Here is a 20556-nt window from a genome sequence, read left to right as displayed (position 1 = left end):
TAAACGAAAGTCTAAAACATGGAATTTTGATACTAATAGATACATAGAAAGAATCGGATTTTTACGTTGACTTTAGATATTTAAGTTTCATTAAATTTAGTCTTACCCATCAAAAGATACGAGTCTGGGAAAATTTGCCTTATTTTGGAAAATAGGAGAAACACCCCCTAAAAGTCATAGAATCTTAACGAAAAGCACGCCATCGCATTCAGCGTATCAGAGAACCCCACTGTAAAAGTTTCAAGCTGCTGTCTACAAAAATGTGGAACTTTGTATTTTTTGCCAGAGGACCGATCACGGGTGCGTGTTTATTTGTTTGTTTTTCCCCAGGCGTTATCGTATCGACCCAGTGGTCGTAGAATGTCGCGAGAGGGTTCTAACTGAATTTAAAAGTTCTAGTGTCCTTTTTAAGTGACCAAAAAATGGAGGGCACCTAGGCCCGCTCACACGCTCGTTTTTTCCCCAAAGTAAACGGATCAAAATTTTTAGATAGCCATTTTGTTCAGCATAGTCGAAAAACATAATCACCATGTCTTTGGTGACGACTTACTCCCCCTCAGTTCCCGGGGGAGGGGCCGCAAGTTACAAACTATGACCAGTGTTCACATACAGTAATGGTTATTGGGAAGTGTACAGACGTTTTCAGGTTTTTTATCGTTGGGAGGAGGGTTGAGGGGAGGGAGCTACGTGGGAGGATCTTTCCATGGAGGAATTTATCATGAAGGAAGAGAATTTCCATGAAGGGGGCGCAGGATTTTCTAGCATTCCAAAAAGTAGAAAAAAAGGAAGTTTTTCAACTGGAAGTAAGGAGCAGTATTAAAACTTAAAACGAACAGAAATTAGTACGTATATAAGGGGGTTCGTCTCCTCCTCAATACCCTGCTCTTTACACTAAAGTGTTTTTAACAATTTCAACCATTTATTCTACGGTCTTTGTGTTTCAGGGGTCATTCTTGAAGAATCGGGACAGAATTCAAGCTTTAGTGTAAAGAGCGAGGTATTGAACGAGGGGGCGAACCCCCTCATAGCCTATAGATAATAAAAATATACAAATATAGAAGTTCGTTACGTAAGTTAATTCGTTTACTCCATGCTTATCAACCTTAGTTCTGATAGGACTATCTATCAATAAGTGATATGACGTCATTTCTATACAATTCTGAAAAAGATTTATGGCAGCTTTGCCTCTCATTCGCACTATCTGTCTAGGCTTCTTTTTTTTCAATTAGCCATGGCTCTCGACTGTTTCATCGCAGTCTACCAAGTTTATTTTCATTCAAAATCATTTTGACTCAAAATCGTCTGAATATTTATTCCAACTGAATGGAGATCATTGGACGAACCTTCCCTTCTCCATATCAATCTGGTACGCCCCTCGGGAAAAGTTGAAAAATTCGGGCAAAACTGTGAATTACTCATATTATTAGGAGTCTAGTTAAATAGCCCTAATACGACCTATTTACGTAAGTGTGTATGTGATGCTTTTTACTATTTAGTTAAGTTTCCGTTGTTCGAATAATTTTGCACACCCGATCAAACCCAGCGTCAAATTGCCTAACTGAGAATTAGCCTACAGCAAAGAAGCAACCTTTACTTAAAATCAAAACTTACGATCTATGTTTTCGAAGTATTGATGATTTTCTAGACCGTACTCGCCGAATTTGAAAATCCCACTTTCAATCTGCACATCGGTGGACGCGGTCTAAGGAATCTATAATAAGCTCTTTCATCTTGCTGCAAATTTTTAGAATAACGATTCGATGTAATTTGGTTGGTATTTCTATTTCACATCGTAATTGTATAAAAAACATAAATTTTAACTGATAGTAAGGAGCAACGTTAAAACTTAAAACGAACATAAATTATTATGTATGAGAGGGGGGTTGCTCCTCCTCAGCACTTGGCTCTTTACGCTGAAGTTTTTTAGTACTTTTAAGAAAAGATTCTTATTGTTTTAATTAAATGAATATGGAGTTTCAGGAGTTGCTCTTAAAGAATAGGGAATAATTTAAATTTTGGCGTAAAGAGCGAGGTGTTGAGGAGGAGCAATACCCCTCATATACGCAGTAATTTCTGTCCGTTTTAAGTTTTACTGTTGTCCCTTACTTTCAGTTCAATAAACGTGTTTTTGTATTTAATTTCTAATCCTTTCCTAATAATACCAGGTAAATTTGGCTACATCTTTACAGAAATATCCCTCCTCCCCACGGATTTATTCTTTAGAGAATTGAATTCCTGGTGAAAATATACCCAAGGCATTTACCCTTAACATTTCTACACATAAAATTGAGCGGGTAAAGAAAAAGTAAGACACAAGAAGAATTTTGTATAGGAATTCTGGTAAATTCTCCCGTGCAAAATCTCTCCTGAAAAATTCACCCCCTGGAAACTTGCCTCCACGTGGAAAATTATCCCAGTCGAAAATCCCACGGACCAGAATTAGTACACCAGTAATTAGTTTGTAACACAGTTCTCCTAACAGTATTTCCTTTGACATTTTTTCGGTGGAAATCTCGCCCCGTGTCCCAGAGTATGTATTTGTATATTATATGACGAAAGGGATACATTGCCGTAAGCTCTGGTGAACAAATGCTTCATATAGACATGATTTTAAATGTATATACTTTCTTTTTCTCTTTGTGCTATTTCTTTCAAGCCATTGGATTGCTTTTATTTTCTGTTGATTTTTACTATTTTCTGTGCATTCTTGGTTTTTTGTAACATTTGCCTCAGCTTTTGGAGAATGTCTGTCTTTGAGGTCGAAACTTTCCCCATGGTCAAACATATGCGTTTTTATGCAAGAGCGAACGAAGGGAACGCCTCGAAGCAGATTTTTCGATCTTGTACCGCTTCCAATTTCTTCATTGACACAAAATCGTAGCCAGAAAAATGTCAAAAATGTGTGAGAATAAAATTAGTTTAGGAATGAGTTTAAGTAATCCTTAGTTAAAAATTAACTAGTGTTAATCAGGTACGAGTTTAAAAACCAGATCGTCTCTCTTTTCAGTCTTACATTGAGTTTATTAATTAATGCTGTATTTAATGGCTCCCATTAAAATGTCGATTGATTTGAAGGCTCCTCGTTTTGAGTGTATACAACAGCCAAAATGAGAGCATGATTCATCTATGTGACGTTAGGGTAGATGTGTTATTTTTTTTTCTCACTACCTATCAAATCCTTTACATATTTACAAGACTTAAGACTTATTTACCTATCTAATGGCTTTTTTCTATTTCTATTAGTTTTTACTATATTTCAGCTTCTTCATGGCTTTATGAGAAATTCTCCTTATCAGCTGCAAATTAGCCCTGATTCTGTGAAGGCTAGTAGTTTTTCTGTTGTGCCATTTTGTGAGCTTGCTCATTTTGAGGTAAACAAGTGAATGCCAGCATATAAAAATTAAATCCATGTCTGTCTTGTAGAATTTGTGCATGATTGATAATTAAGAACTGTACTGTTGAGTAGAGTTTCCACTTCTTTTTTCTCTTTGCAAATTGCAAAGACCACCGCAAGATAGTGGTCAGTAAGATAAACAGGGTTGAATTAGTATTTGAAATAATACAGAATTAAATGTTTTGTAACTTAATATGTTTGTCTGTAGTCGGAATTCAATAATTGTGCATCTGCACCAAGACTGTAGATCTACGCACGTCATTTGTCTGCTCTTGCAGCTGCTCCATCACCCAAGTCACTTTATACTATTGGAGAACCATTCGACGTTTAAATACGTAATCTACGAAGCTTTTCTTGAAGCAATTTAAACAGAAACCTTGGTGGCATGCAGATTCACCATTCTAAATCAAGATATATTCCAAAATGTATGTTGAGATAAAGTCACCGTTTGTGTTTATACTGGACTAAGATAGTCCAGTAGTTCACCTATCTTTGTTCAGTTGTCTGCACAAATAGATGTAGAGAAATTGGCAAGGGTGGCATGGGCGAATGCTCTCTTTGCTTCTGGGAATAATAGTTCACAAACCCCAGATCAGCCGCCTCATGGAAGCTTAAATTTACTCTGCTTAGGTAGTTAGCGTTGTGGTGTACTCTTCAGAGACTTGGGCGTCTCAGACGCTGATGACGAAGGTAGGTGCTGTTTAGACCAAACACCTCTTCAAAATTGAGCGTGTTGAATTATTCGACATGTTACGCAACTTGAGATCCTCCGATCCTTTAAATTACCATCCTTATCAAAGCAGCTCGAGTCTTGCTCGCTGCGTTGGTATAATTTCCTGCTTTGCCTGCCCATTGAAACACCCACCCGACTCATCTTCGACTTTGATCTAACCGCGAACGGCTGGAAAAGCCCCAGAAATCGACCACGCACAAAATGGGTGGATGTCATCCACAGTCGACCCACTATCCAGAGCATCGGTCCAAATGAAGTTCCAACCTTCATCCAGGATGGACCACTCTGGAGACAACTAACGGCACCGACGCCTGTTTCCTTCTACGCTGGTGACACTGCCGAGCAAGAGCTTTAAGTCAAGTAACGTAAGATATACTGTATCGATTTTTCGAAATCCATGAACCCTTTCCCTTTTTTACTTCTTACTCTTGCACGAAACACAGCTTTTGCAATCATTTTCCATTCAGTTACATAATGTCAAACCGGCATTGCCCAGCACTTATTGGGGATTGGATCATGAGTTTGAGAAGGACAATTTCTTCAAGTTAAGAGACATGAGTAATTGGTGATTAGGATATTGACTAGTCTGTATTTGATTTTCTTCCATATCCGCTCCAAGATGGCCACAGGATGATACCAGTGGTTTCTATTCTCCATAATCTGAGTACGGAGGTCTTGAAGGTCAAATGATTTGGTAGTATATTCTCTGTTCTTCCCTTAGTTCTAAATAAAAGCATTCTTGTGCCTCCCTTCCACCGTGCCCGTACCCGACCTAGACAAAAAAAAATCAATGTATATATCTTTCTAATTAATAAACCCCCGATCCATGGGCCACTCGTTTAAGTAGAAAGAAGGTTATGAACATCTCAAATATTGCTTTCTCAAATATTGCTTAGTACATTTTGAGTCTTCAGATTATTCCTTTTGTTTCTGAAATTATTGTTTAAATTAGTTTATCTGAGTATTGACAAATTAAGACTGTAGTTTGTTTTGCGATAATAACGTTTTCATATTTGGTCTTGATATTTCCTAAAACATAATAAATAAAAATATTTCTTTTCTCTCCAAGTCGGTAAAAAGCAGGGTTGCTTAGTTTTCCAGATGATTTAATTGATTTCTGGTTTGAGCAGTACATATAGAAAAATATGAACATATACTAAATAATAAAAACCTGGTAAAGAGAGTAATCAAAGATTACTATGTTTGAAGGACCCTTTTTAAACCAACACAATAATGATTAGCTATAGCCACAGTTGTAGGTCCAATAGGAGACCCCTAAGCTGAAGCAGCTCTCAACATTAAAAAAAATTCTGTCCCATCACATTCAATACTACAGAAGTGCTTGGGGGGGGGGGATGGCTCTGTGTTAGACACCTTGTAATCTCAAATTTTTCTGACGTCTCTTAACGGTTCGTATACTTTTCATATTAATCACCTTTTTGCTCTTTTCTTGAAAATGCCCCTCCTGCACATACCCTGGAATTTTTGGTGGTTGTGGGGAGGGGGCTATTGCAGAAGTGCCCAGAATTCACGGAGATTTTTTTTTGGTGGGGGGGTCTCTAGTCCCTCCCCTTCCCTGGGTACGTCCCCGATGTCTTTGATCTTACTTTATGAAAATACTGTAAACTGGGATATGACCTTGAATCCAGGAGTGTCCTCCATTTTCCGACTAACCCTAGGATTACTGCCCTTGCATAGGGAATTTTTTCAGATGCTGATTTAATGAAAACTACTGAATTGCCGGCTGAGTTTCAGCATTGCCTGTGCTCCACTTACCACGCGTGTCTAAAGTACTTACCTAGTAGAGCTAGTTCACTCCTTATTTTTTGCAAACAAAATCTACTTGTGCGACGATTCAATATCGTACTAATAGAATGAGCACTAACCTTGTCTAGCCTTTTAACCACTTCTTCAAAATGATTTCCTTTGGGACCAAAGTAAAAAGATGCAAAAACAATTCCTTGCTTTGGACAATTGTTATTGACCTAATCTGAAATTAAATAAAATAACAACAAGTTTTTTCAAATGAAAGTAAGGAGTAACTTTAAAACTTAAAATGAACAGAAATTAATACGTATATGAGGGGGGTTGTTGCTCCTCAACACCTCGCTCTTATGCTAAAGTTTTTTTTAGGGTATTAGAACTTTTAATTTCCGTTCGAATGAGCCCTCTCGCGATATTCTAGGACCCCTCGGTCGATACAGTCACCCCTAAAATAATAACCAATAAACACGCATCCGTGATTTCTTCTGGCAAAAAGTAAAAAATTCTACATTTTTTAGATAATAGCTTGAAACCGCTACAGCAGGGTTTTCTGATAGACTGAAGCTCATGATGTGATTTTCATTAAGATGTTATGCCCTTTATGGGGATTGTTCCCCCTTTTATTGAAAATCAGGTAAATTCTCTTGTAACCTTTGACGGCTAAGACTAATGAAGTGACGGCTAATGATTTGACGGCTAAGCTAAGCTTAATGAAACTTACATATTTAAAATCAGCATAAAAATTCGATTCTTTTGATACATCTACTGGTATCAAACTCCATTTTTTAGAGTTTTGGTTACTATTGAGTCGCGTCGCTCCTTACTTACAGTTCGTTACCACGAACTGCTTGATATCAAGTTAAATCCCCCTGTATGTATGTTATGATAATTAACACATTTCAGTTAGCATGAGAGACAGAAATTATTTGTTGCATTTGTCGCTCTATGTTTACTTTTTAACCAGCCTTGTCTCGCACATACTTGCGCTTGTGGTGGATTAAGGCATTACCACCTCACCATGCATCTAGTACCTCCTATGGTTGTTTGCTTCCTGCTGAATGACATGCTGTCAGCTGCTCCACTAGTAGTATCCTCTTTGGTAACCAAACCTCCTGATGCCTAAAATAGGTCAAAGATTTGATTCGAGTAGTTCGTTTAGTTTTTTCCCCCTTGATGTGTTCCAGGAGCGGAGAGGTTCAGCTAGTGAGATTTGGTAAGTTAAGGCAAGGCACTCCAGAGGCTTGCATAAGAAATTGCCGAGCCCTTTTGTTGGTGTTTTTTTACCATAAGAGTGATATTTTTCTTAATGTTACCGTATATCCATGTTGGATTTGTGGTCACATTTTGGCAGTATTTTTCCTAGGCAATTATCTTCTATCACGTTGAGTGCTTTCTCGTGCTGCATCTCCACGAACCCTATTTCGCATCCGTAAAGCAGGATGGTTGAGGCAAATGTCATTTAGATTTAAACTTTTTTGAGAACTGATTCTGCTGCAGTTCCCTATTGGTTTTTGAAGAAAAGCAAGAAGTATGTGCGCTTCCTATAGTCTCTGCTGGATATCAACATCTGAAAATACATCGCTACAGAGCTTGGAATTAGGAAATATAAAACTGTCAACCAGCGTCATTTAGACTGGTTTTATAGTTATATAACTAGGAATGATTCGATTACTTGTGCTTGCTGCAAGACCAATTGTTTACTGACTTACCTGGCATCTGAGTGGTTTATTTTCATGGAGTTCGTCTTTATTCTGCTAATTGTGAAGCCGATGTGACCCGCCCATGTCACTTGGTCAAGCATAGCTTAGGCTTCCTATGGGTCTGATAGGATCCAAGATCCTTTGGTAGATCTACCTACGTTTGTCATTGTCGAGTAAGGGAGCGGTAATTTACTTTTCAGAACAGAAAATTCTCATTTTTTCCTCAAAACAATCTTAATTATAATTTTTACTCCTGACAACAATGGGGACTGCTCCTTCCTCAACGCTAGCTAATTACGCTTTTTGACCGAAATTAATAAACTTTATATATTTGGAATCAGCATGAAAATTTAATTCTTTTGATGTATCTATTGTTATCACAATTCCGTTTTTGGAGTTTTGGTTGGCATTGGATCGCTCCTTGCTTGTAGTTCGTTCCCACTAACTATTTGATTTGTTTAATGGTCGCAATTTGAAATTTTTCTAATGCTAAAGTAAATTGCCACTGTTGACAATGTATTCTCTATATATATAATTGATTTTCATCAGTCCTGTATTCTTGTATTTTTAATATTGAATGTATTGGATAATGATCAAACTGCATCCTTCGTTGTGAAATATGAAGCTTCTTGGCTTCTAAGTTCCTTAGTCACGACTGTTACATGGAAAATCGTTTGTGAGATCATTAAAATTGTTCAATGTTTAGCATAGATAAATTTTGCCGGATAATTCTTCTTTGAAAGACTGTCGCATTGAAAGGCTATTACCATTTGTAGATTGTATCTTATATAGGCGCGCCATATTTCATAATCAGGATTACCATTTTTAGCGATGCAGTGAAAACAATGAAGATGGGGTTAAGTGATACTGATTTTACTATTTCTTTGCAATAGAAAAGATAGCAGTAGACGTTATGGAGAGTATTATTATCATATTTGATATAACAGTAATAATAATTTGTGCCGGAAAACTTACAAAAGGCATAAAAAACTCTATACTAAGTAAACCACAATCTATTTAACGACATTCTCTTTAGTAAGAGCTTTCCTAACGCTACTATATAACAAGCAGATCTGGATCCCATTGCCTCGAAACATTCATCCCCATCATAAATTGAGCCACTTAAAAAAGCTGCCTACACCGGAGGAATACATGTCTCCAATCCTGATTCTTCTCAAGGCAGGTAACCTTGGCTTCTGGAACTTCCCACTTTCTCTGAACATCATTACTGTAAATTGGCAAGACCATTAGCTCGAAGCGGAATAAGTATCCTAAATTATTAAACAGGCAACTCCAACTTAAAATAAAACTTCTGTCAAAATTCTCTTTTTGATCAATGAACTAAGTAAGACTCGGAAGATTTGTCCAGAGCTGAAAGTCATAGCTGCACTTCTTGGTCTTTGAGTTCTGCACCTACTTCCTTGAAAAACTTGTCAAGGTCTCTTGGTTCTTATCCATTTAACTTATCTCATAGAAAAAAACGTTTACAGTGTCAGTGACTGTAAGACGGTTGACGAGGTCTGTGAAGCTATCCAAACCATTGATAAAAGTGAAGTTCCTCATTGGGACGCCAAAGATGGTAATTTTGTCGTCGCATTGTAAATCTTGCAATTGAAAGTCATTTACTTTGACTCTGATTTTCTACACGACGTCCTCTAAACTGAATTTAATGGACCTGATCTTTATAATGGCGTTATACTACGAAGCTTGTTGCCGATTGTTCCCTTTCTGTTTTACTTCAGGGCGTGTGTTTTGGAGAAATTCCTTTTGGAACAGACTATTAAAATATAACCCATAAAAGAAACCAGAAGCTTTATTCTTTTTTTCGAGATAGATTCGTATAAATCCAAGTGAAAACTAATCAAAAGTAAACTGCAGCCAAGGGAGGGGTTGGGGTTGTTTAAATTTTAGCTATCTATAAGGTGACTACTCTGGTAGTTTTTTTCCGTAGTTGTGAATATCCAAACGAAAATGTTCAAAATGTCACAATATGTTCCGGAGTCGTATTTAGGATTCAGATTCGTTAAAGGGGGAGGGGGTCAACTATGGTAAATATCGTTTATAGAAATTCCATAAATAGAAAGTGTGCACTTTTACATAGTAACTGATGCTTTGGAGAACGTGGTTAAAACTTAACATCTCCCCCGTTAAGTTTTTTTTTCATTACCTTTCTTAGCTCATGATCTTCTGCATATAATCTTTCTGGACCTTTTGCTCCTTTGAATACGATGAATATTTCCATCATAATTTTGATCCTTTTGACCCGAAAGGATCATAAACGTCGTTTATTTAGTTATTATTTTGAATTATTGCTTAGATTGTATAGATTCGTTTGCCAAGTGTTGCCAATCAGTTCCCATTTTTGTAGAAGTATCTTATATGTCTGCCCTGCAACAGTGATTTCATTCATGAATCTTATAGATAAGAGAGCAAAAAAAGTTAGGTACTCAGTGGTATAAGACATTATTTCTTACATATTTCCTTTTTTGGCTGATACGTCTTATTAAGTATTTCTCTTAAATAAGTTGCTGTTTGTGGAGAATACTTTTTAAAGATAAGCATAGTAATAAAAATACCGTGTCATCAGGTCATATTTTGCCTAAAATATTTTTAACAAAGTGGGATGGGTCTTCAGTGCTGTCAACCATCCAGTTTCTTGGATGTTTTCATTTCTGTTTGAAGAACGAATGCTTAAAAGTTGAACGTTATTCATTGATAAAGCTTGAAACACATGTTGCTTGCAACGGCAACATTTTAGAAGAAATCTAAATTTGGCTTTTGCTTTAAATAAATGTTGCCTTTTTAAGCAACGTGTGTTGTGGACTTAAAGCTTTCTATGTAGAAACAGTAATAAAAACGAGCATTGTTGTCACCCACCCTTTCACTTTGGTGTTACCATTTTTGGATAAATTGCCTTGCCTAATTTGTAATATGCTATCCATGTATGTTTTTGCTGGAAAAATAGTTACGACTTTGGTGGTATTATTAGATATTCTGTTTCTTGGATGTCTCCATATCTCGCCTAAATATCTTATTTGTCCATCTGAAAACAGGGATATTTTTCTGTGTGTTTTTGTCAGTGAACAACAAAAAAAGGGTACGATATTTAGTTTTTTCACAGCGCAACAGTGAGACAACTTGCTTTGGCGCCTTCTTATGCAAGTTCCCTTTTCTAGGGTGAGTTAGAACAGCAGTTGCTTCAAGCCAATCCTATCTTGGAAGCATTTGGCAATGCGAAAACGGTCAAAAATGACAATTCTTCTCGTTTTGTAAGTATTTAGCGTGTATTTTGTAAGTAGTACATTCACCTAATTTGTCATATTGTATCTACGGACGTTACTTTTGTTAGAAAATTAGTAAAAAAGTTGGGTGGTGTTGTTAGATGGGATTTATTTACGGAACACACAATGCTTCAAAATAATTTTTCCCCCAACTGAGAGCTTGTAACTGGTAAAGCTGGGGATAAACTGGATAGTAATCGATAAGACTGTTACGAAACAAGACATAAAAAAGTAAATTAAAAAGGTTCATACATCAATGTATGTAAGAGAGGGCGGGGGGGGTACCAGGTTTGAACTTTCCCCCAATTTTTTTTCTGACTCCTAAAAACTTAACAAAAATGCATATAAACAAGTTGATGATGTGTTTTAATTTTTTTTTTTGCTTTTTGTTTTCAGATTCAGGCAATATTTTTAGGTCATAATTACATTGATTTCAAGCCTTTCTATTCAATTTTTTCATAAACTACTTTCCGCGATAACTCCAAACTCGGGGCCTGCAAGTGTCCCTTGGCACACGAAAGGGTATGGGATGGGCGGAATGCTGTTTTTTTTTCAAACTTCCCCCTTCTCGGAATGAAACCGTATGTAAGTTTCTTTACACAGACAGCGTTTTTGTAAAAAAAAATCAATGGTCTAAAAGAGTGTGATATAATTCTTATGGTTGTACAACTGAAAAACCTTAATATATTGAACGGGGTGTAAGCCTCTTTACATGTAATAGAGCGTTGGATCGAACCGCTCATAGTGACAAAGGTAAGTAAAGAGTGGATCTTTTGAATAGAAACCGTAAGTCGGAAAAACGAATTTTTAATTACAGTATACGTAACAACAAAATCTATTATTCTTGTCAATTATAAATGTGTAAGATCTATTAGTTTAAAGTCCTTAATCATTATTGCTAGCGCTTGAAAAATATGCGTAATTTTTGAAACGGGAATTAAACGTCTCCGAAATAGGGCGCGTTCTTGAGGAAATTATACAGTGAAATTGAACGTGTAAGTTAAAAAAAAAACGAAAGTGGTCCTAAAGCCACTCAAATGGTCCTAAAGTCATTTCAAATGTGAAATTTCTCATTTTTCTGATGGATTCAATGAATTTCTGTACGATTGCGGATTTAATCTCTAATGTCCCTCCTTGCTACTAAATGAGTTCTTTCTCATAAGATAGTGCTACGTAAAAGTTAAATTTTGATTTACAGAGTAGAGTTTGAGCGGGGGGGACAGCCGTCCTCGCATTTAGGTTAATCCTGGATATTCCATTTAAAACGGACAAAACTAAAAAAAAAGATGTTTTAAATGGAATTAAAGAGCTATATTGAAGCTTAAAATGAACGGAAATTGAGAGCTTCCCCCTTTCCAACCGCTGATTTTTGCGCTGTAGCTTGACTTTTTGTCCCAGTTCTTTACGAACAACTTTTCAAACGCAAGGGCCGTCGAACTGGAATAAGAAGTATTTTAAATCACTGGTAAAACTTCAGCGCGTAGTTCGATATATATTGCTAATAGTTTGACCGCGAAGTCGATACGGCCCTTAGATAATTCCTTCAGAATCGATCATATTCGGAGTCAAGAAATTTTAGAGGTTTTAATGACAGATGACCGAATTTCGTTCCACTATAGGCTTTTGTCATCACTCTAGAATTGATAGAACTTACTTAATTAAGTACCTAATTTATCAAAATCTTGATTCCATTCTGTTGCTACCTGTGATATGGTTTGTACATTGCCTGCATCCGTGCTCAAATTTCCTTGTTAAAACGTTCTGTTCTCTTTATGTCTAAAGCGGAGTCTGATCACCCCTCTACTGTCGCAAAAAAAGGAAGAAAGGTGTCAAGACAATAATTGCATTAACTATTGCATTGCTAGAGTGTAGCTCCCTTAGCTTGGCAACCTACCACTTTGCTAGCGAGCTCCACGATCTCTGAGCTGCAGCAGCTATCTGGTACTGTAAGAAAAGCGCATTTTAGCCCTAAATATGTTGTTTCAGTATATCTTGCTTTATAAATAGTTGTTCTTTACTTGCCCCTCCGCACTGTAGATAAATTTAGGCAGTACAATCATTCCCTATCTAAACCATTAGACAAAGCCGGACCGAGATGCAAGTGCTCGGAGAACACTTAAACAAGCAGAAACATAAGCGACACTGAACATTGTCACTGGTAGACAGGTCAGATTTCTCTTGAACGCGAAATACCTTTCACCTTTGTAACACTAACTTTCAAAGAATCTAATAATAAATTAATTTATTCCAATGCATACATAAAAATCGATATTTGGTAGTGTAATGTTATTTTAAGTTGTTTTTAGAAATTGCAGAGTCTTGGGTTTGTTTCAAAGGTATTTTGAGAAAGTTTCTGTCAAAATACGTGTTCCATGGTAATATACACTGGACCGCTGATGGTAGATTTAATGGGAGGAGCTGTTTGTACGCGCCGAGAATGTTGTAGTAAAAAATTGTTGAGTTTTATTATACTGTCCAAATTTATATACAGTACCCCTCCGTTACCATGATCACATAATGGTTTGATAATAATTAACCAAGATGATTTAGTGAATTTTTTTTATTTGGTGCTGTTTGTCTCTCTATCTGTCAAAATCCGTGAACACCGCTCTATCCTGTGCTCTTGTTCCGGTGTCGGATTACGCAAGTGTATGCTCAGTAACGGAAGACCACTGCCATTAAGTTATTGGTTATTTTGCGTCAATCGGCGAAACTTGACTCTTTTTTAAGACATTGGGGAGGTTTCAGCAACATTTGGTTGGGTGACATAAGATTGTTGGCATTGTTTGAATTTCGTGAGATATTGTTACCATCTTAAATGAGGTGGTATTATTAATCTTTGCATTATGAGACAAAGCTGCAGGAGTAAGTTGATCGGGGGAAAAATGTATGCGAAAGACGAAAGTAATGACCAAGAAAAAACTTGTATTAATGGACGACTTTTCGGAGATGACAGTGGGCCAAGAAAGAATCACCAATCAAATTGGACAAAAATTACTAGGTATGGGTCAAAATAACTAGAAATGCAACCATCGATGAAGAAAGATTGAAAATTTTCTTTGTCTTAATGTAAAAAGTCAAATTTTCAGATATAACCCCCTTGAGACAGATATATGTGTGTGGGCCTTTTTGACCATTTGGACTATTTTTGATGGATCAATATTCTTAATTCTACGTTGCATTGTAATTATAAACTCTACGTTGCATTGTAATTATAATTATAGTTTTAAAGTTTCATAAAGAAAGTCAAAGGGTTCATCTTAATTGGTTGTTATTTTAATAACATTTAATTGTTGTCTACATGTTCATAGATAAGCGTTATTTCATGAGAAAAACGAGTGTAGAGGCATTAAATTTAAGAAACGCCTAAAGGAAAGCTTTTTTTTTTAAAGAAAAACGTGAAATGAGCAGAAAATTTTTTGCAATATATTCAACTTGAACGATTAGAACATAATATGAATTAATAAAGTCTAACTTGAAACGAACAGGAAATACCAAAAATGAATGCTGTGCTGCCGTTCCCTAAGGCTCTTGTTATTTGCACTTCAGTGGTGACGACATATACCTCGAACTGAAATACAAATAAATGCAAATGAAACAAACAAGAAATGATGAATTGAGTTTATCTATTATAAAATGACAATTATTTTCGTTAATTTTTTATATGGAAATGATTGGATTTTAAAAACCCCCTCAAGCTTTGTATGCATGTAACATCGGGGAAAACTCCATCAGAATTAAACAATTCATATTGAAAATATAGAAATTCGAAATTGGGATTTTGAAATTAATCTTTCCAGAATTAATCCCTAGAAATCTTGAAAAGATACAGGATTTCGATCTTAGATTCCTGAAGAGATTATTCCATGGCCTACAGGAGTTGAACATAAAATGAACCATGACAAGTTTGCTTTCAGGGCTAGGACATTTTGTTTTGTTTCTTTTAATAGTATTTTGTATGCTAGCAAAAGAGATCGAATTTTTTCTCGTTGAAAACTATAAAATATTTCTGCTGACTTTAGAGTGACTATTTTCTCCGTTTCATGACGTCCAAATCGGAATACAGTTTCTGATTTTCTTCTACCGGAAAAAAATTACATAGTGAAGCTGTTGTGTTGGTCAACACTCAGGGCAGGATCTAGGGGGGCTATAGGGGGCAAGCGCCCTGGGTCGGCACGCCGAAGGGTGGCAAAACTAGCTTAAGTTGCAATATTTTTGGGCAAAATTGTAATATTTACAGTATTGATGGTGCGGCAGGGGGCGAAAAAGTTTACATTGCCCCCCCCCCCCGACCAAAAAACTAGTTCCAGCTCTGTATCTACTCGACCTTCTTTAACTTGCTTTATGTAATAGTTAAAAGATGGAACAAAAATGTTCCAAGGCTTGTATATAAACGTTTTCAAAGTATTCAATGTATTGTTTATTCGTGTTCAAGATCACGAATTTAATCTTGATTTATTTTTACTCTGATTTCTTGGTATATCTTATTTTGGTTTGGCCATTTTTCTGATCTTATTCATTATGAAGGTGGGAAACTAATCTTTTGTCCGGATATTGCGTTTTAAAATGGGAGTGTATAATATATGGTAAAGGTGTGGCACGTTTACTTTCATTTTCCTTAGCTTTTTTTGTTGCGAGTACTTCAAACAATATGACGTATTGAAGTTTACCATATGATACGGTAATTATTCATCAAGTTGGCATAGTTTTATTTAAGGAAAGTTTAAGCGAAAAATTGAAATTAAATACATTTTTGTCCAAAAGATTCCTAATGTTCATACCAAGAAAATAGGATTCTGAATAGTTAGTTTCTGGTGCTCTACTTCTACTAGCTTATAGCTACTGAGACGTGCTAGCACAAATCACAAGGATCGTGATCTTTTTTTTTGGGGGGGGGGATATGAGGTAGAAGGCCTCTTCTTAATAGACATGCTGGAGTACTCCAATGATACTGAATGCAATTTGAAAAAAAAAAAAACAGACAGTTTTCGGGTTTTGCAACATGTTTCTTTTTTTTCTTTTTTTCTTTTTTCTTCTTTTCTTTTTTTTACAAGGTAAGTATGATAAATCATAAAAAACAATCACAAGTATTGTGATTTTTTTTGTGGGGGACATGAGCTAGTAGGCCTCATCCTATTGGGCTTGCTGGAGTACGCTAATGATACTGAATAGAATTTGGAATAACAGACAGCTTTTGGATTTTGCAACAGAAGGTTCTTTTGATACCAGCTTTTAATGCTACTCTTTTTAGTTTTCTGTACTCTTTCCCTTTGATATTTGTAGTTTTCAAGGTATGTAAGGTTAGATTAGAGTTAAATTTGCAACTGTGAATTTTCCCTTGAACTTAGACTAATATTGCTAGATTCTTTTTTCGTAGACAACCCCGCATGTGTACATAATTTGTGATGAAAAGCCTTGTTTTTTTGTGTGTGTGTTAACGGGAAATCGCTGGATATTTATTTTTTTTTTTGCTAAAAAACGGGGGATGAGGGAACTGAAGGGGACTTATCTCACTTTCGGCCCTTCATTCATAGATATTGAACATAATTATCTGATTCGGGTTTCAATAAAGAACGATTTACCTCCAACCACGCATGACCCTCTCGGCCAAAGTCAGAGAATCATGAGATCGGTACCTATCCTGCCCGGACCATAAGTTGTACTTTTTTTTCTACAAGGGGTAACTTATTTACTTTTCTCTTGAAGTACACCCTTAAATATATTCTACAACTGAAAAAAAAATTATGTAAAAGTATATGCGAATTTGCGGGTGAGAGAGTTGGAACAACCACAGACTTAAGAGACTTATGTATATTGAAAATCTATGAATGATTGTTATATACAAGATATAACAATTTCCACCTTCCTTTTGAAATGTATCTGTGAAGTATCTCTGGTCTATGGTCTATTTGTATAATTTAGTGCCCTGGCCCTTGAGGCTGCGCAATCTCACCCTAAAATCCCACCTGCGTACCTAAATCCCAGAGGTAGATTTTATGTGGCTTTTAACCAGTTTGATTAAAATGGATATCTTCAAGTGTGGATTGAAATCCTTTAGTGTCTGATTTCTGGTAGGCAGGCCAGATTTATCAATAGGCCTACTTTGTCCGGGCCTAGAGGCGCATAATGCCAGGATGCGCAATCAACTATTACTGAGCAATTTTTATGGCACTTGGTATTAATCAAGTGACATATAGCAATCGCAAATTCTGTCGGTCTGTCTGTCGGTCCCGGTTTTGCTACTTTAGGCACTTCCAGGTAGAATAGGACAATGAAATTTGGCAGGTGTATCATGGACCGGACTAGATTAAATTAAAAATAGTAATTTTGCCGATTTGACCATCTGGTGGGGAGTGGGGGGCCGGTTAATTCGGAAAAAAATAGAAAAAATGAAGTATTTTTAACTTACGAACGGTTGTCAGATCTTAACGAAATTTGATGTTTGGAAGGATATCGTGTCTCAGAGCTTTTATTTTAAATCCCGACCGGATCTGGTGACATTGGGGGGGGGGGAGTTGGGAGGGGGAAACCTAAAATCTTGGAAAACACTTAGAGTGGAGGGATCGGGATAAAACTTGGTGGGAAAAATAAGCACAAGTCCTAGATACATGATTGACATAACCGGAACGAGTCCGCTCTCTTTGGAGTAGTTGGGGGGGTATATTCTGAAAAATTATAAAAAATGAGGTATTAAATCTCAACTGAATCCAGCGTCATTGGGGGGCAGTTGGGGGGGACTGGAAATCTTAGAAAATACATAAAGTGGGGAGATCAGTATGAAACTGGATGGGAAGAATAAAGGCAAGTCTAAGATACGTGACTGACATAACCGTACCGGATCCGCTCTCTTTGGTGGAGTCGGGGGGGGGGGTAATTCGGAAAAATGAGGTATTTGTAGCTTACGAACGGGTGACCAGATCTTAACCAAATTTGATATTTAGAAGGATCTTGTGCTTTAAAGCTCTTATGTTAAATTCCGACCAGATCCTGACATTGGGGGGAGTTGTAGAGGGAAATCGGAATTCTTAGAAGACGTGAAAATTGGGGTATTTTATCTTACGAATAGGTGATCGGATCTTAATGAAACTTGATATATAGAAGGATCTTATGTCTCAGATGCTCTATTTTCGGCTTGATTTGGATCAGGAGACATGGGGGTTGGAGGAGGGAAACAGAAATCTTGGAAAACGCTAATAGTGGAGAGATCGGGATGAAACTTGATGGGAAGAATAAGCACAAATTCTAGATACGTGATTGACATAATTGGAACGGATCCGTTCTCTTTGGAGGAGCTGGGGAGGGGGTGTTAATTTGGAAGAATTAGAAAAATTGAAGTATTTTTAACTTAAGAACGGGTGACCGGATCTTAATGAAATTTGATACTTAGAAGGGATTCACGTCTCAGAGCTCTTATTTCAAATCCCGACCAGATTTGTCGACATTGGGGGGAGTTGGAGGGGGAAATCGGATATCTTGGAAAACGCTTAGAGTGGAGGGATCGGGATGAAGCTTGGTGGAGAGAATAAGAAAATGTCGTTGATACGTGATTGCCGTAACCGTACTGGATTCGCTCTCTTTGGGGGAGTTGGGGGGGAGGGATTCAGTGCTTTGGCGAGTTTGGTGCTTCTGGACGTGCTAAGACGATGAAAATTGGTAGGCCTGTCAGGGAGCTGTACAAATTGACTTGATAAAGTCGTTTTCCCAGATTCGACCATCTGGGGGGGGGGCTAAAGGGAGGGGAAAAATTAGAAAAAATCAGGTATTTATAATTTACGAGTGGGTGATCGGATCTTAATGAATTTTGATATTTAGAAGTACATCGTGACTCAGAGCTCTTATTTTAAATCCTGACCGGCATTAAGCCTCATATTTTCCTTTTTAAATCAATCTATTGGTTCTTAGAATATTGTTAGAGCTCATACCATATGAGCTCTTGGCTCTTAGCTCTTCTTGCCTCGTCACAAGTGCCATATGAGCTCTTAGCTCTTGTTTTGGTAATAAAAACTGGACTGCGATGATCTTGATCCTATGATTGTAGGTTAATGCTTGTATCTGAAACCCTTCTTGGTACAAAATACTGATGAAAAAAAAAAGTATGACTCATAATGACATTAGCAAGGTTTTCTGTTCATTTGGTACATTTCACAAATATGCAAACATTGACATTGTCTTAAAATGGTTCTTAGTGTGCCTGCCGCAAACTACACAAGAGAAAGATCCTTCTCCACCGTTCGTCCGACACCTTCGTACGAAAAAAGAGCAAGGAGAAAGGCTTAATCAATTCGCTTTGAAGATAAATAGTCCTACTGACAAAATAATCCATAATACGTGCTTGTATTTATTTGTCGCTATCTACCAATGGATTAAACTTATATCCAATACCTTGTTGGTTTATTTAATTTCCTTAATACCTCCACCCTACAGTTATTTGTTTCCCAAATTATTATCATAAATAATATTCTTTTGCGATAAAATACAAATTGTCATCATAAAGATTATTTTCTCAAGGAAAATTGATCCTCCCTTCTATGGTATGAATACGGAGCGACAGAAAAGATTGGGCTTAGAAGCCGCAAACCTTTAACTCCGGCCCTATTAGTATATGTCACATATACACCTTTCTATTTTTCATTGGGCCTAGAAGCCGCAAACCTTTAAATCCGACCATATTAGTATGTGTCACATATACACCTTTCTATTTTTCATTGGGCCTAGAAGCCGCAAACCTTTAAATCTGGCCCTATTAGTATGTGTCACATATACACCTTTCTATTTTTCAAAACAGGAAGACTGGGAACCAATGGCCTCATTTTGAGCCGATCATGGGTTTTTTTTATGTATAATTTTGGGTACTTACACCTCGTTCTGCACTTATTGTGTGGCCCTGGAAGCATATCTTGTGGAGTTTCAACTGTTTTGATGAGAATGACTCACCTGATGTTTAATCTGGTGCCAAATGATGCTGTTAGATGCCCAGGGACGTATTCTGCTTAAAGAGACGTCGGATTGTCGTATTAGCTATGGTGTATGTTGACCCCTGGGAACAAACATCGGTTTTTACTAGGTCACATTTGCTGTGTTAACTGTAGTATGTTTCAGCCTATAACGAAAACAAATATGTACAATTCATTTCGAGTGGGAGCTTCACTTTGGAAGTGGTTGGGTCAATTTCGACAACATCTTAAAATTTGGTGAATTATCCGAAATGATAAAATTTTGTGGGAAGAATAGTAATGCGTGGACATTTTTGGAGGATGTCTTGCAGAAGTTGTCTGACAGATCATTAAAGGCTATCTTACGGATTTTACGGATTTCACGAAAATAGTATGTTAACAGGTTTACTAAAGTCTTGATACAAATCAACGCGTGGTCGTTGAGAGCTTAGGAGGCTTATTTGATCTCGAACTAAAATTGAGGGGCTAAAAACGGTCAATTGTACCCTTAAGAGCCCATACAACTCTACATGGTATCTGACAAAAATAAAATATCCATGCTATTCAGAATGATTGAAAAGTTCTAAAATTGTCCCTCCTTGGGTGGCAGGGTTTATGCAGCGTCTTGGGCATGGAACCCAAGGTTCACAAGTAGCCATTTAAAATGGGGCTTTGTAAACACATTTTAGTTGAAGTAAAAGTTGAAAATTCAATGTAAGTGAAACTAAAAAAAAATAGGTTGTTATCACAG

General features: G+C 36.9%; 1 protein-coding gene across 5 annotated transcripts in view; it reads left to right on the top strand.

The window, feature by feature from the left end:
* Positions 1–20556, top strand: part of LOC136039405 (myosin heavy chain, non-muscle-like) — a 186317-nt gene that overhangs the window by 70826 nt on the left and 94935 nt on the right. For all 5 annotated transcript variants that reach the window (XM_065723124.1, XM_065723123.1, XM_065723128.1 and 2 more), the window contains one exon: positions 10768–10860. In XM_065723124.1, coding sequence (XP_065579196.1) covers positions 10768–10860 — 93 coding nt within the window. The remainder of the gene's footprint in view (positions 1–10767; positions 10861–20556) is intronic.

The sequence above is a fragment of the Artemia franciscana genome, chromosome 19, assembly GCF_032884065.1.
Source record: "Artemia franciscana chromosome 19, ASM3288406v1, whole genome shotgun sequence".
NCBI classification, from domain to species: Eukaryota; Metazoa; Arthropoda; class Branchiopoda; order Anostraca; family Artemiidae; genus Artemia; species Artemia franciscana.
The sequence above is the reverse complement of the archived record's forward strand: the minus strand, read 5'-3'. Positions and strand labels throughout refer to the sequence as shown.